Genomic DNA, 22,049 nt, shown 5'->3' with positions numbered 1-22,049 from the left:
ATGAAACTCAAAGAGTGAAGAATGTATTTTGTATAGGTCCGATTTCTAGCTGTGTTCTTGACAACGTTGGGTGAAGTTCGAGAACTAGAAGGTCAGGTACTGTCTGTAGGACAAAGGAGTTGTCCCCCCCAGTCACGTCATTGTAGCGTGAGCAGCCTGCGGTTGGTGGGGATTTGTGTTTCAGGCGGAACGGGAGGAGACAATGGCGGTAGCGACGATCAGAATGGCTCAACAGATGGTTTTTCGTAGTTTGGGGTGTTGAGGCACAACAAGGATGGCTATGAGAGACGTGAGCAAGGGAGAGAATAAGTAGAAGTGAAGGGGGAAGAGGGACGACAATTTACATATGTAAGTCAACTCGGAGGGAAGGGCCAGAACGCACAGACCCTACGAGGTACGTACGAGGTACCGATTACAGATAAACGCATCACCCACACCCACACACACACACCACTTGCAGCTGGGGAGAAGATGCTCACACTCTACTCGTAGATTCCTAGCATGACAGCTCGCTTTCCTTTTCCTGGGCAACATTTGGGCTTCGATAAACACGTAGCCAGCTCTGATTCTGACGCCCAATTGGTTGGTCATAGTGGCGCCAAAGCAAGCAGCAAGTAGTTGGGTTCGGGGGAAGCATCCACAGGGAATGGGCTGCATTAGCTCACTAGGCCATCCCCAGGCCGTGCCGGCTGTTCCACAGCCTGGAGTCGCCTACGACTGGGCGTCATTCGCCCCTAGTGGCCTCTTGGAAGCAGGGCCCTGGCACCCACTGCCAATGATCGGCGCCTACTGTGATGCCTGGAGCTTGGCGTAGAGGCACAAAGTGTGGGGTAAAGGCTGCGAAGCATTCAGAAAACAAACATCCTGGCATCTAAGGCTCCAATCATCACCCCATCCATCTATCATCGGCCATCAGCTGCGCACTTGTTCATTTTCCTCTTTTCTCCATTCCTCTCCCCGGAACCTTGCTAGACAGAACGACCCTCCTATGGGCACGGGTATGGGCAATACTCGTACACGCCACTTGACACGCGACATTCTTCACAGGTCGTTGTGGTTTCCCTCCTTGTACGAGTCTGACACACACCAATCCGCCATGCGCGCCCTTTGAGTAGCCGTTTCGGATAACTCTCGGCCAGGTTATATGATGAACAACAAGAAGTACCTCTTCCAACGACTAATTATGCGCATATGAAAACGTCCCTTTCCGGGGCCTTCGGGGCCGTCTACGTACCCCTTTCGCAGCGCTTCTCCTACCACCCTGTCAGCTGAGTGTCCGGGTGCTTGCGGAGCACTTTCGCCTTATTACCCACCAAAGTCTCATCTTTTCTCGCACGCAGCGCAAAGATGTCGCAATACCTCGTCAAGGACTACACAGAGCCGGTTGCCGTTGGAATGCAACATGGTTGCTATGCTGTGAAGGGGACAATGCGCCCATGATGCACTATTCCCAAGGCGGATAATGAACTGAACTGCATCCGTCGTAAAACTACTACAATGCCGCTTTCTATATGTCTAAATCACCGAATGCAGCTGCTGGGACTGGTATTGATGCATGCGACCAGGTAAAGGAAATTCCCTTTGTGTTGAGCAAGACTCAAGGTAGGTGTTGATTTATTTCCTTCGTGCTCACCACTTTTGGTGTTTTTTTTTTCCCTCTGTTGTTTTTAGATTTCTCTCTTCGTGAAAGGACATGGCTCCCAGAATTGATCGCGGCGACTCCAGGCGCCATGCGCCTCGAGCGGCGAGACCCCCACATGTTTCTTCCAATGTGCAACCCCGAATGGTCCAATCTTCGCGGCGTTTGGCGAGAATCGGTACTATCACGCAGCTGGAGGGGCTGGCTCACAGCCCCTCTCCTCGGTCACGTCGGTCTCCGACCTCGAGGGGAAATATCCATCTCTTGGGTGCGACAGTAAGGGAGGAGCAGCGTGGAGAGCTAGGACGGTTACGCTCAGTCATCAGGAGACTCGAGGACGGTCGACATGCGTCCATCAATCGATTTATTCCACCAGAGCAGGACGCGGCGGAGGTCCTCGAGCTACCAGAGATCGACAGTGACAGCTCGCCCGAAGAAGTTGAGAATATGATTGCACACATGATCGACTACTTCTTGAAGTGGACTGATGAGACGCTTATCGAAGGACCGTCAACTATCTTCCACGACATCAGACTTATTCACGCCTCGCTGCAAAGTGTCATGGAACTGCCCGAAGAGGTGATCTCTTCCTCTGTGGTCCACAGCGCGCTCAAGACTTTCAGAAAACGGCACGAGGCTTTCGTCAGCATTTGGGCTCAAGCTATTCATCGCGCCCTCGTCGGCAAGCTCCTGCAGATCGAATCACAGCTCAAGCACCACCCAGCGGCCGTGACGGAATCAGTGTTCACTTCGATCGTGTTGGATATTCGCACCGCATCTTCAAGTTATGCCTTGCTGGTGCTGCTAGAGTCCGATCAGGATAGTATCCCATTGCTCTTGTCTAGTGGTGCAGCGACAGAGTTGTCGGACCGCTGCGCTCGCTTGCATGGGGTGTTCCAGAATGCAACCTACAATTCCGAACAGAAGGAGCTCTGGCTCCTGATCTGGAGAGACTTGAAGACTGTCTTCACTTCTTTTGACCAAGGGGCAGTCCCGACATCTCCTACCAACATCGAGCGCGATCGCATATTCTTCGAGCTGCCTGGAGTATATCGTGAATTCAAGCGCCTGATCAGCTCACCGGATGCAGCCAATCCCAGAAGTATCGAAGATATGGTTGGAAAATACTGCCGATACATCTTCCAATGTCAAGTCGACCCAAGCAACAAATACGAGTCCCTTCAGCGACCACGAAACGCGCCTTTGGAAAGCCACACCAAAGAAGCGTTGAGAGAATTCATTGAGACCGGGAAATTCGAGACAAGCACACTCTCCAAGATTCATTTCGCGGCCTCGCGGTTCAACACAATTAGCGGAGGGCCGGTCAAGGTCAGACGATGGCAGCATGATGCCGACGACGGAGAATGGGAGACTGTCGAATTGGATGTGCTCTCCCCAGCCTCGATGCACATTGCGGAAGGGCTACCTGACCACTCGACTGTCCCTTTGAGTGCACGATCGAGGTCGTCCGTTGCCGGCCTTGACGATGCCGAGTCCTTTGTGGGTGCCACACAGAAGCAGTCGAAAGGCATGTTCTCATATCCCGAGGGGATCAACATGAAAAGCGCGTTTGACTATGTCTACTACCCTTTTCCCGAGACACGGGCTCATGAAATTGTCCAGCACGAGCAAATTTCCAGAGAGATGGGCCAGCCCGGAATTGTCTCAGAAGGTCCACGAGCTGACTTTCTCGTCAATCGACCTCCCCGTCATGCTCGCGATCCTGCCAATATCTCAGTGTCCAACAGGCTATCCAGTCCATTCGAATGGATCCGCTCAGCGATAGGGCAACTTCTTCCACAGAGACGCCGTGTTTCTGATGCGAACCGCCCAACAGTCAGCACTCTTCCTTCACGTCCTTCGCAAAGACTTGCATTGAAACCACGGCCTCGTCCCATTGACCCAAAAGCAAGAGTGCGCAAGTCCACCTCTGTCGCAAGTCCAAGTCTCAAACTTCGTGGAGGAGGGCCTCCACCTCATCGGTTAACGCCATCATTGCACAAGAAAAGTACTTTCGATCCACTAGCATATCGACGGATGACGATAGAAATCTTTCGAAGAAGGCTTAAGAGCATTTATGGGCCCGACATTTATCCCGACGAGAACGAAATGTTACGGCTGTTGAAGCAAACGACCTACGATGTTGACAAGGCAGTAAAATTATACTCGGGAGCGAGTGACAGAACCGTTAGCCCGGTCGGAGACACCGCTGATGAGCAACATCGACGCATTCGTTTCTCTCATCAACCCGAGAGCCGGACTAGTCAGCGTCAACGACTCCTTGACCAGAATTCTATGAATCATAACACGGAAGTATATGCTTACCGAATGGATACTCTCGCCGAACCCGGTGCTGAATTGTTTGATTTTCCCCCAGGCAGTGACTATGACGGCATTAACCAACACTATCATGGTGCTGGGCAGCCTCCCACCAGGCCAGTGCTGGGCGAACTTCCCGCGGCAGCGGACCCTGACGATGATAACCCCGACGAAGACAGCCCTCAACCAAGTTCCGATCGAGAAAACCATGGACCTAGGTCCTCCCAGCCGTCTCAGCCTCCTCACAGCTCTTCTTCTCCTGAACCATGTTCTTCACGCTGTCACCCTTGCCCCAGGTTTGCAGGCCAATACCACCACGTGTGTAGACATGCACGTGTTGTGGAACCCGGAACGCCGCCACCGTTCAATATCCACGAGGACGAGGCCTCTGATGATGGGCCAAATCAGAATCCGGGCTTGCGGGCGAATCAGGCTGTAGTCGGTGCCATGACACAGGCAGTGGTCCAGGCGCTGACCCAGACTGTGAACGAGACTGTGACCCAAGTTGTGAATCAGGTTATGAACCAGGTTGTGGCACAGGATGGCGAGCAAGATGATGAGCAAGGTGAAGAGGAGAGTGAAGAGAGTGAAGAGGAGAGTGAAGAGGGGAGTGAAGAGGAGAATGAGGAGAATGAGGAGCAGGCCGCGAGTCAGAATGCAGGTAACACTCCCCATACCAGACGACCACCCAGGGAAGAGCCACGAGACGACGACAATCGAGATATCGCCAAAGTATTTCAGACGGACCCGGGCTACAAGGGCGAGCTGAGTGACCTTGGTATCGACGGATTCCTCCATCAAGCTGTTGCAGCCATGTATGCGCAAAAGCCGAATTGGATTAACAATGACTCGGTACGGCGGGACGTGCATATGATAATGGATGGATTGGTAGACAGGATTATGGAGCTGCGAGACCAATATCTCGTGTTGCTGGAGGCTGGCCCGACGCCTTTCATGGAAGCGATATCGCGAAATGACATCCGACATCCAAACCCGGACCACCCTGCCACGGTCATGCTCTGCAGAAGGGCGGCTAGGGATGTGCGACAACATTATGGTCGACTGTACCAGTTCTTTGACGACAGGCATTTGCGAACCAATCTTGGATTCCGCCACCAGTTTAATCGGCTCATTGTAGCAGTGAGGGAGCTACGATATCTTTTCCTGGAGTACGCCCAGGTGCACGAGGCTGAGGACGCCCCAGGCACGCAGCAGCAGAATGGTCATGGAAGTGGAGCGGCGAACCAGACAGGCAATCAAGAAGAGGACACTGACGATAGTCAGTCGGACTCCCAGAACACCCCTTCGACGCTTGACACCGCACGGCTGGCGAGACGTCGAACTTCACCCAGACGCCACAGGATTGTCCCGACGCGGCAGGAATACGAGCTGATGTTTGTGGACGAGCTGGAGCGGGAACTCCGAAACCGCGGATTCACCAACCTCGAACAAGCATTGGGGAAGAAGAGATGGCTCAAGGCCGACCTGGTGAACAAACTCATGGCGCTCGACCAAGAAGGCAATCATCTTGGTCATGGGGCCGACGAAGGGTATCGCCATATCACCGGAAACTTGACAGCTCGGAGTCGACCAAAAGGGTTCAACTTGGACCATGCGCTCCAAATATATAATTTGACCAAGCGGGCTAGGCGCGGTCAGGAGAAGAAGCAGAGGAAAGAAGCAAGGCGACAGGCGAGGATCGCACGAGGGATACATTCGCCAGCGCCGGTGTTGCCAAGGGTTCAACCGAATCCAGTGCCGTTGCCTGTACCTCGTCCGGTGGTTAGGGCCAGCAGTCCGGACGTCGTGGGTCAAGATTCCGAGGACTCTGACACTGTGAGTGTGGACTTTCGCCGACCGTAGTAAAAAGGAGAGCGTTGGGCAGAGGTAGCCAGGCCTGCGCGAGCAGAGAGAAGCGTGGATGGAATTGTCTTTCATTCTGTTTGTATCGGGTAGACTAGTTAATCTTTTAGAAGTATGATGAGTCGTTACCCGTTGGTTGACGGGTAGCAATTTCAATCTCGCTGATCTTTTGTTCAGTACAAGTATTTGCGAGACTGACCGACTGATGATCTCCTCGTAACCGGCGACGGCGTGTGTGCCAGAGGGAGCATGAAACCTGATCGACATTCCAACCAGTACCAGTACTCATGGAGTACCTACGAGTGTACTCACAGAGAGTGATTTTGTGCGCGTGATCTTTCTTTGAGGGGTAGGTGATCCATCGAGAGATATGTGTATATATGTGCGTATGCGTATGTGGATGTAAGTATTTACATGTGTACTCAGTCCAAGGTAAGAGGTATACCTACCAAGACTGTTTCCTCTCTATGATGAAACTCATATTCATGTCCACGGTGGGGATCAGCACACTCTTCAACCCGGAAATTACTTTTCTCTCCTCTCCTCCTCTCCGGAGCATCTCCCCCATACGCCCCGTCGCAAGGCTACTCTGTGCTGCGCTCGAGGCTGTGCTGTGTCATGATTGGTCCCACCACCAGCACTACCACCACGGATGACGTCATATCATCCTCTAAAACACTAGTCCTAGTAAAAAAGATGGAGGTAGGGATTCAGCCTCGCAGATCCTTCTCCGGCCAAGAAGCGAGGGGGATTTAAGGGGTGCGTGGGGTTCTTCGGCCTGAAACACGCTTGACGGGGGCCTTGCGGGCCTTGACGGTCGGTTCTAAAACATAACAGAGGACAAAGTTTCTCATGGTTCCTTGTCTCGAAATTTTCAAACTTCGTTGGTCTTTGACGGTAACTCGTACTCGGACTCGGTAGATCCTCAAAGGTAGGTAGGTAGGTACAAGTACCGATACCGACCAGGGACCAGGCACCAGGCATCAGGCACAGAGTTATTGTTAAGTGTCTGGGGGGATCTTGGCTCGTTCCATCTACCTAGGTACCGATCCTTTCAAAGAGAGAGAGGGAAAGGAAGGGAAGGGATGTGATCACCAGGGATGAATTGGGATGTGATGGGATTTTCCTGAGTTGATGCGCAGAAACCACCATTCCCAGTGTGCCAGTACTGTACACACCGAGTAGTACATAGTAGATAGTACCATAGTACATATTTACTGTAGTAACCTCTTGGTACCTCATGCCGATACTGTCCCTCATATTCACAAGTCGTTTCCCTGATCTTCGTGATCTTCTCACCCTAGTCACCCCTGGTGCCCAGCGCCCAGATCGTCGGAGAATTTTAACGAATTACCAACGACGACAAGGGGGGGAACTTGTTCCTGGCCCCCACTTCCATCCCCTGCACATCAAACGCGAACCGTTCCCTTCCTTTCCTCGTATGGTACCTGGACGCCCCATGCGGAGACAACGATCAGCCCAGTTCCCATACGGGTATACAAGATTAATTTGGGGCCTTTTTTCTTCGACTGTGTTTTTTATTGGGAGGGGAAGACGCCAAGGTACAGCGGAGATAGTTTACCATTATGGAGTAAGGTACTAGGGACCAGGGACTAGGTACTAGCAGATGAGACGCGAGCGAAGAGCGAGAATCGAGGCAGTGAGGCAGTGAAGAAAAATAGACGAACGAAGAAAGAAACCTTGGGCAGGGAAGATCCCAACTTCTGAATTCCCTGGGCAAATTCACCTTGTGAGTAACTCGTAAGGGGGGATGGGAAAAAAAGGATTTGATATATATAAAACGTCGACAATCCCCCCGTATTCGCTCGCCTTGAAAATCCCTTCTTTCCTCCTTTTCTCCTTTTTTCTTCATCCACACACACACACTCTCTCTCTCTCTCTGATATCCCCTCTCATACCCTCAGACTCTCATACCAACTCAAGTCTGTCCTTGTCCTTGTCCGTCTAATCCAGTCATTCACTCACTCATCCACCCACTCATTCACTCCTTAACAAGTCCTGCTGGCAAAGATTATAAGACACCACACACCACACACCACACACCACACACCACACACCACAGACAACACCGATCAACCACCTTGACCGTCTGTTCCCTTTCCATCAATCAATCAATATTACCAGAACACTTCCACCCCTAGAACAATGCGTCTCCCCAGCGTCCTCCTCGCCACCCTCGCCCTGGCCAGTCCCCTCGCCCGCGCACAGGACCTCGACTCGCTCCTGGCGGACGCGACCTCTCTCGTCTCGAGCGTCGTGTCGGCCATCGGCACCGACACGGCCACGGAGCCGCTCATCACGAGCATCGAGTCGGCCATCCAGAGCGCCACCAGCGCCTTGTCCCTGACCGGCGACGCGGGCAGTCTGGTCTCCTCGTACATCTCCGAGGCGAGCACGGCCCTCGCCTCTGCGACGGAGACGGGGACGGGGACGGGGTCGGGGTCTGCGGCGACCACTGGGACGGCATCGACTTCGGCTGATGGCTCAGCCGCGACGGGTGGAGAGGACTCCGGCAACGCGGCGGCAGCCCTGTCGGCCGCAGGCGTCTTTGTGCCCGCGGCTCTCGTCGGTGTTGTGGCTCTGTTGTAGCCGGCCAGTCGGCCAGTCAGCTAGCTAGCCAGCAAACACAACACCCGACAAGCGGGATTGGAATGGCCTCCGTTCAGGACGGGTGTGTGGCCGACGATCTGCAGGCACGGTAACCAAGGCATTGCACTGTGGTCGACGACATGGCTTTCCTTTCTTCACTCACGCACTCTGAGGATCAGAAGACATTGCGCGAAATCCTTACCATGTTCTTCAATGTTCACTTCCAAATCACTCTGTTCAAGAACGCGCCCTTCCTGCTTAGGCATCTGAAATCTGGAACGAGCACGAGCGCGTGCATCACGTATGAGTCTCGAAAGACGGGTTAGTCGGTTCCGGCACTGCCAGGGGGACGATCGCCATGGTGCCCGGAGGAGAAGGTGGTCATGGCGCTGCGGAGTTAGCTAGGACCTGGACCTGCGAGGAATGATGGCAGGAGAACGAAAGTCTTGTTGAGCTGTGGGTGCGAGATCGCCGGGCCCGGGTGAGAGATTACCAGGCCGTAACCCAGCATTCTATGTAATGGAAGGTCGTACGAATGTCTATCAGTTGAGCCCCCTGTGTCCCTTCGTATCATTGCCCCCCATGATAGCCTGGCCACAGTTCAAGGCATGTCGCTCGGATCTCATATCTCATCTGCTGCAGGAGACAACCGACAGGTAAGTCCGAGGAACAAACAGAAATCCACTCCCACAGTGGCTGGCCGTCAGATCGTGGTGCAATCATCCCTCTCATTCCAAGCTGAGGCGACATGCCAGAGCCCAGACGACCATATGCAACTCCAGATCAGATCCGGCAACCCTGATCGTCTGGGCTCCGAGAGTTGATCCGTCTTGTCATTTGTCGAGCGTCCACAGTCCCAGGAATGCGTCGTGTGCGAGCGTCGAAATCACAACCACCCTTGATGCAACCCCCATTCCTCACTGGAATGCGCCGTGTTCGTCCAGCAGCAACAACAAACATTGGCATGGCCGGCCACCTTCATTTACGTGGCTCTGCCGCTCGTGCCTTGTTGAATCTTTCATCTTCTCTTTCTTCTCTTCAGTCACTCCTTCAAACTCTTGTCGTTCGTTTACCTTTGCCCTTGCAGTTTTCCAACACTTCATCTCACATCTTTCACGGCCGAAAAGACATCATTTGCCATCCCCAAACTACCATATCCCACAGCAACCATGCGTTCTTTCTCGCTTGTCGCCGCTGGCACCTTCGCCTTCAAGGCCATGGCTCAAACAGCCAACTTCACCCCGGATATGGCGTGGAATGCCGTCACTGTCGGGCAAGTCTGGCCCATCCACTGGACCGTGGGCGATGGGACACCTGTCTCCTTGTTCCTGGGGAACACGAGCTGGAATACCCCGATCTTCGGTGAGTTGAACGCGCCCTCACATATGACTGGCACTGACTGACGGATGTTGCGCAGAAAACAAAACTGCCACCGATGCAGAGTATGACTGGACAATCGCAGTCCCGGATGGTTTTGTTGCTGGCAACTATGCGCTGGCCTTGGTTCAGAGTGGTGCCATGGACTTCTCCCCCCTGTTCAGCGTCAGCCTTCCTGCTGCAGGCTCGTCTAGTTCAACCACGTTGCCCACATCCATGACAACCCCAATGCCAAATGCTACCGTCACGGCCACTCTCATCTCTGCCACTGTCGACCCCACAGCAACTGCAGCTCCCACCGTGACCGTCACTTATTGGGACCACGAATGCGGCTGCACAAAGACATCCGAGTTGCCTGCGACAGCTGCCGCCACCGGCTCAGGGTTGGTTGGCACCCAATACACCTGGTACGACGAGGTCTGCGGATGCACCAAGACCGCCATGGCCCCAGCTCCTACCACTGTTCAATGTCCTGGAAGTGGCTGCGCCAGCTACACAGCTCCGCCCGGAGGAAACGTGCCACCTTCGCCATCTGCTCCGTCATCTGCTGGCGTACCGGCTCCTTCATCATCGGCTTTCCAGGGTGACGCGAATCAACTGAGTGGCTCGGTGGTGGCAGTTGTGGGAGGATTGCTTGCAGCGGCCATGTTTGCATAATTGTCTTGTGGTTCCTCGAATTTCATCTCGTCACGTTTATTTTCTAGAAGGGGGCATCTTTATAAGAGTGCTTTGCACGCATGTTTGCTGGCACCAGCTAAGTGCAAGAGGCATCGCGGCTACTCGGCAGTTGGGAGCTCAGTTGAACGTTGCGGGTGAATGTTGGACATAAAGGGTCGTGGCTTTCATGATCTGGGGCTGGAATTCCAACTCTATGCAGTCTTCAAATAGTTTTCTAGTATCGTGATATCAATCGTCTCTTGCTGTAAACCATGTCGTGACCATCATCAAGGTGGCGTTTTCCTCACCGCTCGCCCTTGATCTTTGCAAATGCACCGACTTCTGCGCTCGATATCGAGAACGGACTCTTTGGACCATCCGGGGACCTCGGACTTAGGGCGACCGCAAATAAATCTTCTTCATCAGGGTCTTCCTGTTTCGTGGTTTGGCTTATAGAGTTAAGCAGCGAAGCACTGGCGGGCGACTCTGCCTGTTGTTTTCTGATATAGTCTGGTGGTGCCTGAGCAACGACCTTTTTACCCCCAGTCACCGAGGAGGCGGACGTTGGTCCATTCCGGAAAGTACCAAACGACGAGTATGCCATATCGGATGCCTCGGGCGAAAGAGGATGGGATTCGCGTGTTGGAGTATTGAGGCCTCTAGCATTGAGGTCCCTGTCACTCGTCCCGATGCTCAAGCCTTTGAGCTTCTCGCTCAGCCTTCTTCCACCAGGAGACTTGGGGCTTTGGATCCCTGGACTCACGGGGCCTAGAGACTTGGGAATATTGCTCAGATCGAGGCTCGGGGGCTTAGGAGTCAGACCAAAGTTATTCTCAATCCAGGACTTCTCCGACCGGGCCATCTCCAGAGCAATGCCTTCGAGATTATGTTCCTCCTCATGCTTGATCTCCTTGTCCAAGACCTGGAGCCTCTTTTTGGCCCATATAGTGTGCAGCACGCCTTTTCTCCCACTAGCTTTGGCCGTGGCTCCCAGCTCGGGGGTGAAGATAGCAGGTAACGGGTTCACCGTCATTCTCAAAGGCGCTTGCTCTGTGGTTGAGGTCTCGGCAGGTTCGGCGGGGTTGATGGGGGGATAGTACGCCAAAGTGATGTGAGGTGGCACAATGGCACCCGGAGGCAACAGGAAATATACACGGCGGATATTGTCCGAGGGGTTGTCGTCTGCTGGGAAGACGGTGCGTTTGCCGGACCACGAGACCTGCCACCTCCCCGTCTTATCTCTTGTCTGATCATCGTCTTGCCATTCCACCATCATGACTTTGGTGCCATCGTTCCCTTTCCCCGGTTCGAACTCGAAGCGGGCGAGCGCAGTGACGGACAGGAGCGTGTCAGGCTGGGTCGGCGACCTGGGAGACTCGGCTTGAGCCATCGCTGACGGGCAGAGAAACGACAGGGACACAACTGGGTCTTTTTGACGGCAAGATCGGACAAAGTTGGACTGGCGAACCGGGGCAAAAGAGTGGAACAGAGACACGAAAGACAGCGAGGAATAATATGAGAAGCAATCGGGGAAATTGAAAGTTGGAAGCGAAGATGGTACCGACTTTTAGGATCTCGACTAAGCTTAAGATGGCTTGCTCAGGGCGTTGGACATGGTTGCAGCCGTGTGTCGCTTCCGGTGCCTCTCCTGCAATTATTATTCAGATTTCCTGCACGCGAGGACAAAGATAGTGAGATGGAGTATCTGTCCATAACCTCCCCTCGTTAAGCCATTGATCCTGCTCGGCGTCATCAGTGTGTTGTCTTGGTCATGAAAATAGTCATTTGACAGCAAATCTTCACCCAGACGTTCTCCTCGAACCCGCAAGTCACATTCGTCGTTTACGCAAGTCGCCAATAGACTGCGCCAAACGAAGCCTCAACGGCCGGATCTGATTTCGACCAGCGGCATCGACACCAATCACGATGCTCCTCAGCTCAACATCCCCTTGCATATACTTCCCAAGTACTCTTCGTCATAAAGGGGGCCAAAACCCTAATGCCGCTGCTCCTGTTGCTCTACGTTCCTGCCACACTCAATGATAGCCACGGGCCCCATCCAGACGGACTCTTCACCTACCATTGGTCTTGGTGCTTCGATGGCAAATAGTCAAGAAACAGGCACAGATTTCAGACAGAAATTAATGCCAATGAATCTAGACATGCTACTCAAGGCTGCGAAATATGCCCAAAATATCCTCCTACGAGGTCGTCTGCACAATTCCATACGCCCAACAATGCCGAGAGACGACCGTGTCAATCTTATGCAATACCCAACATTGTCCAGATAGAATAAATCTCGTAAACTCCTTTTGGTCAATCCAATCTCGACTCGTCCTGTTTTTCCAATTTGATGCCATCATTATTCAAAGCCCATCCTATATCATGCTCTCCCTCTTGCCATAAGTCCATCCCCAAGATCGACTCCAGCACGGGTCCTGAGAGACACCCCCTTCCATGCTGCTTCGGCTTTCCCACTCATTGACCTGGTCCCAGCCGAACCTCTGCACCCGTTTCCGCGTTGGGTACCGTAGTCCAAGCCTCCCGAATACCGCCCGAACGTCGAGGGCGGATGTTGCCGCTCAAAATCAGCTGGATGCAAGTCCTCGGCCAACGATGAAGCAAAGCTTCGGACGCTATTTGCATACGACACAGGGCATGAAGAGTAACCGCCACCCGAAGGACCTCGCCATTGCGCTGATTGGCCACGAGATTGTTGGTGGTCATGAGTGCGCGAGATTTTCCGGGTTTGTCTCACATACGCGAATTCAGCGTCGTGGGAGGCGTCGTACGAGAATGCGTTGGATGGATACCGCTGCTGTTGATACTGAGAGGAGTTGTGACATCCGTCATAATAGTCCTGAGACGAGGAGGAATAGTCTTCGGGGGGGAGGGATTGCTGCCAGTCGTGATGCTGTCCTCCCTGTTGTGGAGGAATGACCGGATAAAGCAACTCATCCGCCACCTCTTCGTAGTATGGCTCATGTTGTCGTAATCCCCAAGATTGTTGCCTCAGCCCCTCACCCGCACTCAGTCTTCGAGCTTTCCAGACCGCAGCTTGCGCAACCCATGGATCCGGACTTATGTCGATGGGTCGGGGGGAATGAGATGGCGGAGGAGGAGCCATGGGACCGGAGTGGTTCCCTTGATAATCAATGTATGCAGGACGGGGTGAGTGTAGTGGAGGTGGAGGACCTGCTTCATTACCCATTGAAGGTTGTCTCTGGATGGATGAGGTTCGATATGCCTTCTGTACCATCTCCGGCGTGATGGGTGGCGCATCACTGGCAAAACTAGCAGGCCTTAGATTCTTCCCAGGTAACCCCCCTCTATCGTTAAAAGAAGATCTCCGATCTGATATCGTACTATCTCGGTCCCGTCTTGATCGGGTTCGAGGCCGGGACAACTCCGCAGCGGTCTTGTCTTCCTTAATAGGGCGCGGACCGTCTGTCAAGTTATAATGGCCTGTCGGGAAGGAGGTGCTGGCGGTTCCCACATCATTGACAAGAGCCAACGCTTCAGCCTGACTGACTCCAGAAGGGTTACGTGATTCTGCCTTTTCTTCTTTAGACCGACCAAACCACGATCTTCGACGACTGCGAGACCGAGGTCGCTTGGCATGGAGTACTTGTTCCGGAGCAGGAGATGGAAACCTGACCTCGTTCAGGGGGAGAAACAGGGTAGAGTTACTGTTAGCTCTGTTTCCCATTGAGGAGTATGTTTGGTCCAGTTCCGGTACGGCGTATGAGCGTTTCCGAAGGTTTTCTTGTGCCTCTTGGGAGACATGGGGAATGTTGTCTAACTCAAATGATCGGACTCGAACAAGGGCTACTTGGCCAGGAGGTTGGCTTGATGGGCGCCTCTTCTTCAGGAGTTTCTTCCGTGCCTTTGTACCATTTGTAGGGCGGGGATCGGATTCGGGGGCTGTCGTCGTTGGGACAATGGGCATCGGAGCTGACGCTACAGGATTGGGTTGAAGATTAGAAAATGTCGATACATAAGGTTCACTCCTGCGCGACTTCAAAATGGAGATTCCAGGTTCAGAGAAAGATGGCACACGTCCTGACTCCTGTACATCGACATTCACCTGTGAGTCTGGAACTTCTGGTAAAGCCCTAAACTTTGTGGGTGATGGGGTGGGCCTGGCCATTTGAAACGACCGCAGCGAGTTGCTTGAGCTGTAGCCGCTGTCCGATTTTTGAGGTGCCCGAGAAGACGGAATTGCGAGGGAAGGGTTTGACAGCTGGGGTTGAAATTCGACTGCAGACTGAAAGCCTTCATCGAGAGAGTACCTTGGTTCGATGGGGGAATGCCAACTCATAGGGCTATCACAGGGTCGAGATTCGTCGCTTGCCTCATTCTCACGTAGAGTTTGTCGACCCCGACTTTCTTCGGATCTGAAGCTCGACTTGCGCACCACCGACCAAGACGGCGAAGGTGACCTCTCTGGAGTACTGACTGGGGATGGAAACTCCGGGTCATTGTTGAGCGGAGGCGTTTTCTGTAATGACGAGCATCGGCTCGCCCGCCAAAGCGAGCCTTCAGACCTGGTCCTTCTAATAGTGCCAACTGGAGAGCTGGACTGTTGCTGGTCAAATGGGCCGACACCAAGCTCTGCGATATACTCTTGCGCCATTAGTGAGGTATGATCATCAGCTGGAGTGCTGGCCGAAATGAGGTGCGTTTCTTCTTGTGCTGTCATGACACTGTGCAGTGGGTGAATCCGTGGCCCAGCTCTATCATCATTGTGCTCCCAACTAAAGTACCGACACTCAGCATTTCCCGTCGGAGGACTCGGCTCCAAGTGGGATGTATTGCCGGATGCAGAGACCAATAAATCGAACTCTTCGTCGGCATCACCGTAATCGCTTGACACATCTCTCCGTGGTGCTGGGGCAGATAGAAGGTGTTTCGACACCTTTGATACCTCACTGAAAGCTGGTGATGCGCGTCCATTGACGATTTGCAGAGAGCCGTGCCTCAGGCCGGCGAGATGAGAATAGCTTATATCTGAAGGCGTACCGGCACGGCCAGTTGTCCTTGGAGGAGGTGGAGGTTGCCAGTCAAAGTCGTCTATATCAAAAGCGATTGTCTGCCGCTCCTCTATCTCTTGAATGGGATCACGGCCCTGGCTCTCCTGCCTGCCAGCAATTTGAGATGGCTTTCTTGTTGCTGTGCCAGGAGCAAAGGATGATCGACGCATGGGGGGAATGGGCTGTGGTTCGAGGATTCTGTCCATCGCTGAATCCGGGGTTGAAAACACCGCGGTATCACACTCCAAGGGATTGATGCGTTCACTGCTAGGGGTACGGGTTATGCTGGAGGACCTTTGCAGCGACAGACGCCGGAGCAACAGAGACTTCCGCTTCGGCGGCTTGATAGGTGACTGAGGGGGTGGCGTTCGTTGTTGCATGGTTCGCGATGGACTTGTCCCAGCTCCAGCAGCCTTGCCCTCCAACTGACTGACCATATAGGCGACCCTGAAGCCCGAATCATTCTTGTGCGTGCGGAGAGGTGAGCCCGAGTCTGTGGCAATAACGCTATCCCGCGACTTTTGCTGCTGAATACCTTTGCCTGAAGCGGGGGATGACGGAATCGACAGCTCTGTGCGGCTGGCATTTTTGCTCTGTGGAAGCGACGCCTGAGCTTTGAGACTGGACGTCGACACACCGGAGGGGATTCTGCCTGTAGGGGGCTTAGACAAGCGATTTCTCCGACGAGGCTCAGATTCTGTATGTGCGGACTCGGCTGCGAGACTCGACCTTCTCTTTGCAAACCACATGGCGAGTGGTGCAGCATATGCCCCAGTTCATGCGAGTTCCTTCCGGAGAAATGCTCACTCATGCAAAGGTAATGTTTCCTCAACCTTACTCTCAATGAGCGAGGTTATAATATCGCGGTCATTTTTCAACCATCTGCCAGCTAGTGGCTCCGAATGCAGAACGATGTAAAAGTATGATGGTCAAGATGTAGCTGACTCGGAATAGAGAATATCGGCCAGGTCAGCAGACCTGTGCGTCTGTCATGCAAGGCAAATAGAGTCCGTGCTCCGGTGGTGACAAAGGCCCGTTCGTTGTCGCGAGTGACTGGCCGAGAACTAGGGAGACGAAGACTCTGGAACGACAGACAGGTGGTGCACCTAGATCGTAGGTGAGAACCCAAATGAGCGGCTCGGTGAAACAGATTAAGAAGCAATAGACAAAACAAATCCAGCCAGGGCAACACCGGGTCGATCAGTCGAGTGATGTACTCGGTATTGCAGGGTAAACGAAGGATGTGGGTGAGGAGGAGCAGGATGAGAGACGACTGTGGCGGTGGAGCAGCGCAGTGACGACTTTTGATCCGTTTCATATTTCATGGGGAAATGGCGACGAGGACGCATGGACCAAGCCGTATGTACGTAGACCTTGGAAGCTCAGAAGCTTTCAATGCAGGGCTAATCCTCTCATGTGCAAGACGAGGTGGTGGTGCAGGGGCGAGGGGTTGATTGGCTGAAACCACCCCATGTAAACAAATTTCAGGTCGCCCGGAGACGCAGCAGTGGCCAAACACAACAAGCAGAACTGAAGCCCAGGGCCCCGACTCTTGCCCTCAACCGGATTTTTAGACGCTTAATTCCAAGCATCAGCCACCGCTAAACTCTTCTACTACCCACCCATCGGACCACCGTCCCTGGGGACGCCACAGTTAACCTTCCCCTCTCTTTCTTCCTCCAGTGGTACCCCTTGATAATCCCCCAAAAGAGAGACCAGGGTCAAGGGCCCAGGCACTGGAGAACACGCCTGACGCAATCGAGTCAGCCACTAAGGCTAAGCCCCAAATCTTGAGATCCGTTTGTGCAACTCCGGCTACCTAACCTTTGTCCTCGATCCTCACGTCCATCGGTATACTCCATGCCCTATCTCAAAGTTGACGGTCCAGAACTTCCGCTCAACACCGCACGAAGAAACCTCCACACCCTTTTTTGCCACAACCGCAGGTGACGATGGTGGCCTGTCTGATGGGTGATAGTCCGCTGTGGAACTTTCACCGAGCTGAAAGTGTATGTGCGTCCGCGGTCCACACTTGAGAGAAGATGCTGTTGGATACCTACACGCGCGCAAACGAAGCGATGTAGGTACTGGTGACGATTGGGGGAACGGACCTCGATCACATGCGCAAAACCACTACGCGACAAAAGAATGCATTGGGCACCTTGGTAACCAGCGAATACGATCGCCCCAAGACCATCGGTGTCTGAAACACCTGCGTCTGACGGTCAATACTAATTGGAGCTGCAGATGAATTGTACCGACTCCTCACTCCGTAGTCTCCCAGCCTCCCTTCTGCACTCGAGCGGGGAACCCATAAGGATCCGGATGCATCGAATGGCGCAGTTTGACTTTAGAAAACATGTGCCTCGTCATAAGCCCGATCGACATGTGCAAATAGTCAGACTTTGAGTTTCCTTTTACCTTTTGGTTAGGGTGCCACTACGCATTGTCAGATGAGGGGGAAATTACAGAAAAAGCAGTGGGAAACAGCCAGTCGTGTGTGAGAATAATCAAGTGAATTATTATTTCTAGAGCTCGAGAGCTGCAAGGGAGCCGAGATCCTCTATTCATACATCCCAGTCATTCCCCTTGCCCATGTCCCGTAGATAGCCGGCTCATGAACCTTATCCGAATCCGATATCCTGCTTGTAACGCCACGCTATGCAGCCTTCACGCTGGTGTCGTACAGATAGTCCTGTCTGCAGGTTCTTTGGCGGCCTTACTCAACAGCAATGCGTCTGCTTTCAGGTGCGGCCTTGGGAACCACAATGCTAAGGAGGCCGTTCTTCAATGAAGCCTTGACCGCCTCCTGATTCACACGGTGTGGGAACCAGAAGCTGCGTGAGAACTCTCCCACACTGCGTTCAGTGATCCAGTATTGTTGTTGTGCAGGCTGTTGCTCAACTTTGGTTGGCTGTTGCTCCTGCTGAGCAGGTGTCGGTGCAGCCACTTCTGTCTTGCTGTCGACGGCAGCGACCGCGGATGAGTTGGCGGGCTCCTCATCTTCGACAGTGGGTTGATGCGACTTGACGCTACCAGTCTCGGATGCAGGGGCTTCCTCGATCGCAGATTTGTTGTCGCCTTGGAGAGCCGAAGGGCGAGTACCAGATTCTGTGGTGCGCTCGGTTCGGCCCTTGATGGTCAAGGTGTGTTCATCGACGAATTCGATGCTCAGATCCTTCTGCTCGATACCTGGGAGTTCACCCTCAAGGATGTAAGTGTCGTTTGATTCCTTGACATCGAAGCGAGGGTTCCATTGTTTCTTGGTTGACCGACTGGCTCTTTGGATCTCATTGAAAGAGTCGTCGAAAAGAGACAAGAGCGGCGCAATGTCACGGCGGGAAGGACCGCAGCGTGCGGGCGCAAAGGCGAGTCTTGGGAAGAGGAAAGACATGTTTCTGGTGGAAAGCGTTGGCTTGATTATTCTTGAGGCTTGAGGGACAATTCTCGTTCGAGTTGAATGCATAAGACTTGATCTTGATGGATGTCGAAGTGCAGAGAACCCTTCGTCGACGAAGATTTTATAGCCTTTCATCTTGCCTGATAGAAGGTGCTGGGCCAGTCGAGATGGATGAGAAAGCAGATTATGTCGACCGTGCCACCGTTTTGCTGGATGCTTCTGGGAAACGCAAGCACCCTCTGCCTGCTGCTCGATTTTGCCACTAGGCGCCAGACGCTTCGGTATATAGCCAGAAGCTTCCGTGTCACGTGATCCCACAGAGCATCACCATGATGAGGACAAAGGGGACAAAGGCCACGATGAGAAGGTGGTTTCATCGAAAATGGAACAGGGTTATCGCCAGGCTCAATGGATGTCTGTAACACCAGGCGACGAGTAGAGCTCGAGCTTGCGGGCTCCCATTCTGATCAGTGTTTCAACAGCTCCAAAGTCCTTTTTGTCCACAGTCTGGTTCTTGCGGAATTCGCGTCTAGAGTGACTTGATCAGTCAATATCCTATAGCAGCCGCCTCGTATAACAGCTCGTGGGGGCAACACTCACCTTGCTGCGGTCCGGAAGTGCTCTCTTGTCGCCTGTTGAACCAAGGTAGAGTAAGATATGACTGAGTGACAAATGTGGAGAGGAGAAGAGAAGAATCGGGGACACCAACCTCTGGCTTCTTGCCTGCAGCACGCAGACAAGCTCGGTACAGCTTGAGGACTTCGCGCTGAAGACCTGAATGACGCATCTTGGCTCTTGGTTCGATGCACTCTGTACTTTTACACTGGACAATCAATACGATGCAAGCAGGCAATTCGAGAAAAGTGAACAAAAGTTCCTTCAAAAACGGCATGAGATTTGGGCCGCGGCCATTCCATATTTGGACATGATCTCACGCTGTCCTGGTACTTCGCTGATTCAAGTTTGAGGGCGCATTTCATTCAATATCCATTCAATATCATGTATCTAGCAGGTATCAACGTCTCATACAAGTCATGTCCACAACAGTATTCATGTTCTGGCGACAGCAAGCTCTCCCTTTGCAACTCATTCCTCCTCCAAAAACTTCAGCAGTTCGGCGTTCACCTCATCCGCATTAATGTTCGGCAACGCATGAGGTGCGCCCTTGATCTCCACCAGCTTGCCGTTCTTCAACAGCTTGATAGCCTCGTGGGCGCTCGCTTCGATCGGCACGACCTGGTCATCGTCACCGTGTAATACCAACACGGGGATTTCAATCTTCTTCAGGTCCTCAGTCATGTCCGTCTCCGAGAAGACCTTGACGCACTCGTACGAGTTGACGAACCCGCACATCATCCCCTGTTGCCACCAAGACTGAATGAGACCCTGGGAGACCTTGGCGCCGGGACGGTTGAAGCCAAAGAACGGACCAGAGGGGACGTCGATGAAGAATTGTGAGCGGTCCTTGATCATGGCGGCTCGGAAGGAGTCGAAGACCTCGATCGGCGTGCCCTTGGGGTTGGCTTCGGTCTTGAGCATGAGCGGCGTCACCGCGCTGACCAGCACCGCCTTCTTGACCCGACTGGAGCCGTGACGGCCTAGAAACCTGGCAACTTCACCACCGCCTGTTGAGTGTCCGACCATCATCACATCCTTCAAGTCGAGGTGTTCGAACAACTGCAGCAAGTCGTCGGCATAGGTGTCCATGTCGTTGCCTGTCCAGGGTTGGCTTGAACGGCCGTGACCCCTGCGGTCATGAGCGATGACCCGGTATCCCTTGCTGGCTAGAAAGAACATTTGGCTCTCCCAATTATCACTGTTCAGCGGCCAGCCATGGGAAAAGACAACAGTGCCGGAAGCATCCTTGTGGCCCCAGTCCTTGTAATAGATTTCGGTGCCGTCGTTGGTGGTAAGATATGGCATCGTCCAACAACGTGTGGGTGTTGACAATTTTTTAGTAGATCGTGGTGGTCGAGCTTTCAAAACGAGACTCTCGATGTGAGGAGCATGGGACTTTGGGGAATCCACCACCAATGCTCCATCCCGCTTTTATATCCTGCTTTTCAAGTCTCATCCCGTCAAGCACGCCACGAACGTCAATTCCAAATCAACGCGAACAGGTTTTCCCGTTAGAGAGGTCACCCTTACAGTCACGCTGCATCATTAGGCCCTAAAAGGAGGAGCCTGCCCAGATAAGGCGCAATGAAGATCCCTGACTTGGCATATCAGCATTGACGGCTCGTCTAGACTACTCGTTTAGGCAGAATCTATCGTGGACGCTCTTTTGGGTTGCCTGATTCGACAGCTCGGTTGAACCTTGACCACCGTCGGCTGTAACACACGTACCGAATAGGACCGCCTAGCGAAATGCCTAGGTGGGTGCGGGATATACCAGGTATGTTGATTTACTTGCAGAGTTCCCATCCAAATAATACCTCGCTCGTTGCTCTGCATGAGGCTTGAGCGTTCAGTGTTTGTTTAGCCCACTCCTTAGAAGCGTCATACCTCTGCGCTGCTAAAGGTCTCGCTGGATCAGTTTGTCCCCATGATGGCCCTAGGTTCTTTTGGCTACTGCGATTTCACTAGCCCGAATACAGCAAGTCTTCAATTGCCCGACACTGTCTCCAGATTGGCCTCGACCACTTCCTATTCCAGATCCAAACACCCTCGACAAACAACATCACTGATTCAGTAAAGACGATAGGTCACTTCCTATCATGGTTCTGCAACCCACCTACTTTATGTTCCATTAAATGCGTTACGCCTCCTGCGTGCCGCAAGCAAAGTCCGGTTACATTGAAAGGGACACTTCTGGCAAGACAACCAGCGAATGGATTTCAATCAAAGTGCATTCGATTCTCGACAGGATAGAACGACTCTCAGCAGCGACACGCTCAGATGGTTCTTGATATCGCTTCGTACTTGACCCGGCACCAAGGTGTCAGTGTGCATCATAACGATACTCGTGCTCAATGCGGTCGCCAAGGTGCCTTTCCTCCGAAACAACCAAACTACAAAAACTTCTGGATCCGTATCGCCTGTTCAGGTGGGTTGAGTGCATGTGATTCAATTTGACGAAGCACGTCATAAGCGCTATGACACGAGACAACGATCGCGAGACTGCATTCGATCAGAACATCCGACACATGAA

General features: G+C 53.1%; 7 protein-coding genes across 7 annotated transcripts; 3 read left to right on the top strand and 4 right to left on the bottom strand.

Annotated features, from left to right (window-relative positions):
• Nucleotides 1-1,693: 1,693 nt before the first annotated feature.
• On the top strand, nt 1,694-5,849 carry AYO20_09214 (hypothetical protein; the record flags this gene model as incomplete). Its single annotated transcript, XM_022647485.1, has 2 exons — nt 1,694-5,794; nt 5,844-5,849. The coding sequence occupies 2 exons, from the start codon at nt 1,694-1,696 to the stop codon at nt 5,847-5,849; spliced, it is 4,107 nt and encodes a 1,368-aa protein (XP_022496578.1).
• A 2,138-nt stretch (nt 5,850-7,987) lies between these two features.
• AYO20_09213 (hypothetical protein) lies at nt 7,988-8,431 on the top strand (the record flags this gene model as incomplete). Its single annotated transcript, XM_022647484.1, has 1 exon — nt 7,988-8,431. One exon carries the CDS (start codon nt 7,988-7,990, stop codon nt 8,429-8,431), a length of 444 nt encoding a protein of 147 aa, XP_022496577.1.
• A 1,169-nt stretch (nt 8,432-9,600) lies between these two features.
• On the top strand, nt 9,601-10,465 carry AYO20_09212 (hypothetical protein; the record flags this gene model as incomplete). The annotated part of the gene is made up of 2 exons (XM_022647483.1): nt 9,601-9,793; nt 9,849-10,465. 2 exons carry the CDS (start codon nt 9,601-9,603, stop codon nt 10,463-10,465), a joined length of 810 nt encoding a protein of 269 aa, XP_022496576.1.
• A 304-nt stretch (nt 10,466-10,769) lies between these two features.
• On the bottom strand, nt 10,770-11,855 carry AYO20_09211 (hypothetical protein; the record flags this gene model as incomplete). Its single annotated transcript, XM_022647482.1, has 1 exon — nt 10,770-11,855. The coding sequence occupies one exon, from the start codon at nt 11,853-11,855 to the stop codon at nt 10,770-10,772; it is 1,086 nt and encodes a 361-aa protein (XP_022496575.1).
• Nucleotides 11,856-12,848: 993 nt separating this feature from the next.
• AYO20_09210 (hypothetical protein) lies at nt 12,849-16,247 on the bottom strand (the record flags this gene model as incomplete). The annotated part of the gene is made up of 1 exon (XM_022647481.1): nt 12,849-16,247. The coding sequence occupies one exon, from the start codon at nt 16,245-16,247 to the stop codon at nt 12,849-12,851; it is 3,399 nt and encodes a 1,132-aa protein (XP_022496574.1).
• A 1,970-nt stretch (nt 16,248-18,217) lies between these two features.
• AYO20_09209 (hypothetical protein) lies at nt 18,218-18,892 on the bottom strand (the record flags this gene model as incomplete). The annotated part of the gene is made up of 1 exon (XM_022647480.1): nt 18,218-18,892. The coding sequence occupies one exon, from the start codon at nt 18,890-18,892 to the stop codon at nt 18,218-18,220; it is 675 nt and encodes a 224-aa protein (XP_022496573.1).
• Nucleotides 18,893-19,984: 1,092 nt separating this feature from the next.
• AYO20_09208 (hypothetical protein) lies at nt 19,985-20,821 on the bottom strand (the record flags this gene model as incomplete). Its single annotated transcript, XM_022647479.1, has 1 exon — nt 19,985-20,821. One exon carries the CDS (start codon nt 20,819-20,821, stop codon nt 19,985-19,987), a length of 837 nt encoding a protein of 278 aa, XP_022496572.1.
• Nucleotides 20,822-22,049: the final 1,228 nt, after the last annotated feature.

This window comes from Fonsecaea nubica (genome assembly GCF_001646965.1).
Source record: "Fonsecaea nubica strain CBS 269.64 chromosome Unknown Scaff82, whole genome shotgun sequence".
NCBI lineage: Eukaryota > Fungi > Ascomycota > Eurotiomycetes > Chaetothyriales > Herpotrichiellaceae > Fonsecaea > Fonsecaea nubica.
The sequence above is the reverse complement of the archived record's forward strand: the minus strand, read 5'-3'. Positions and strand labels throughout refer to the sequence as shown.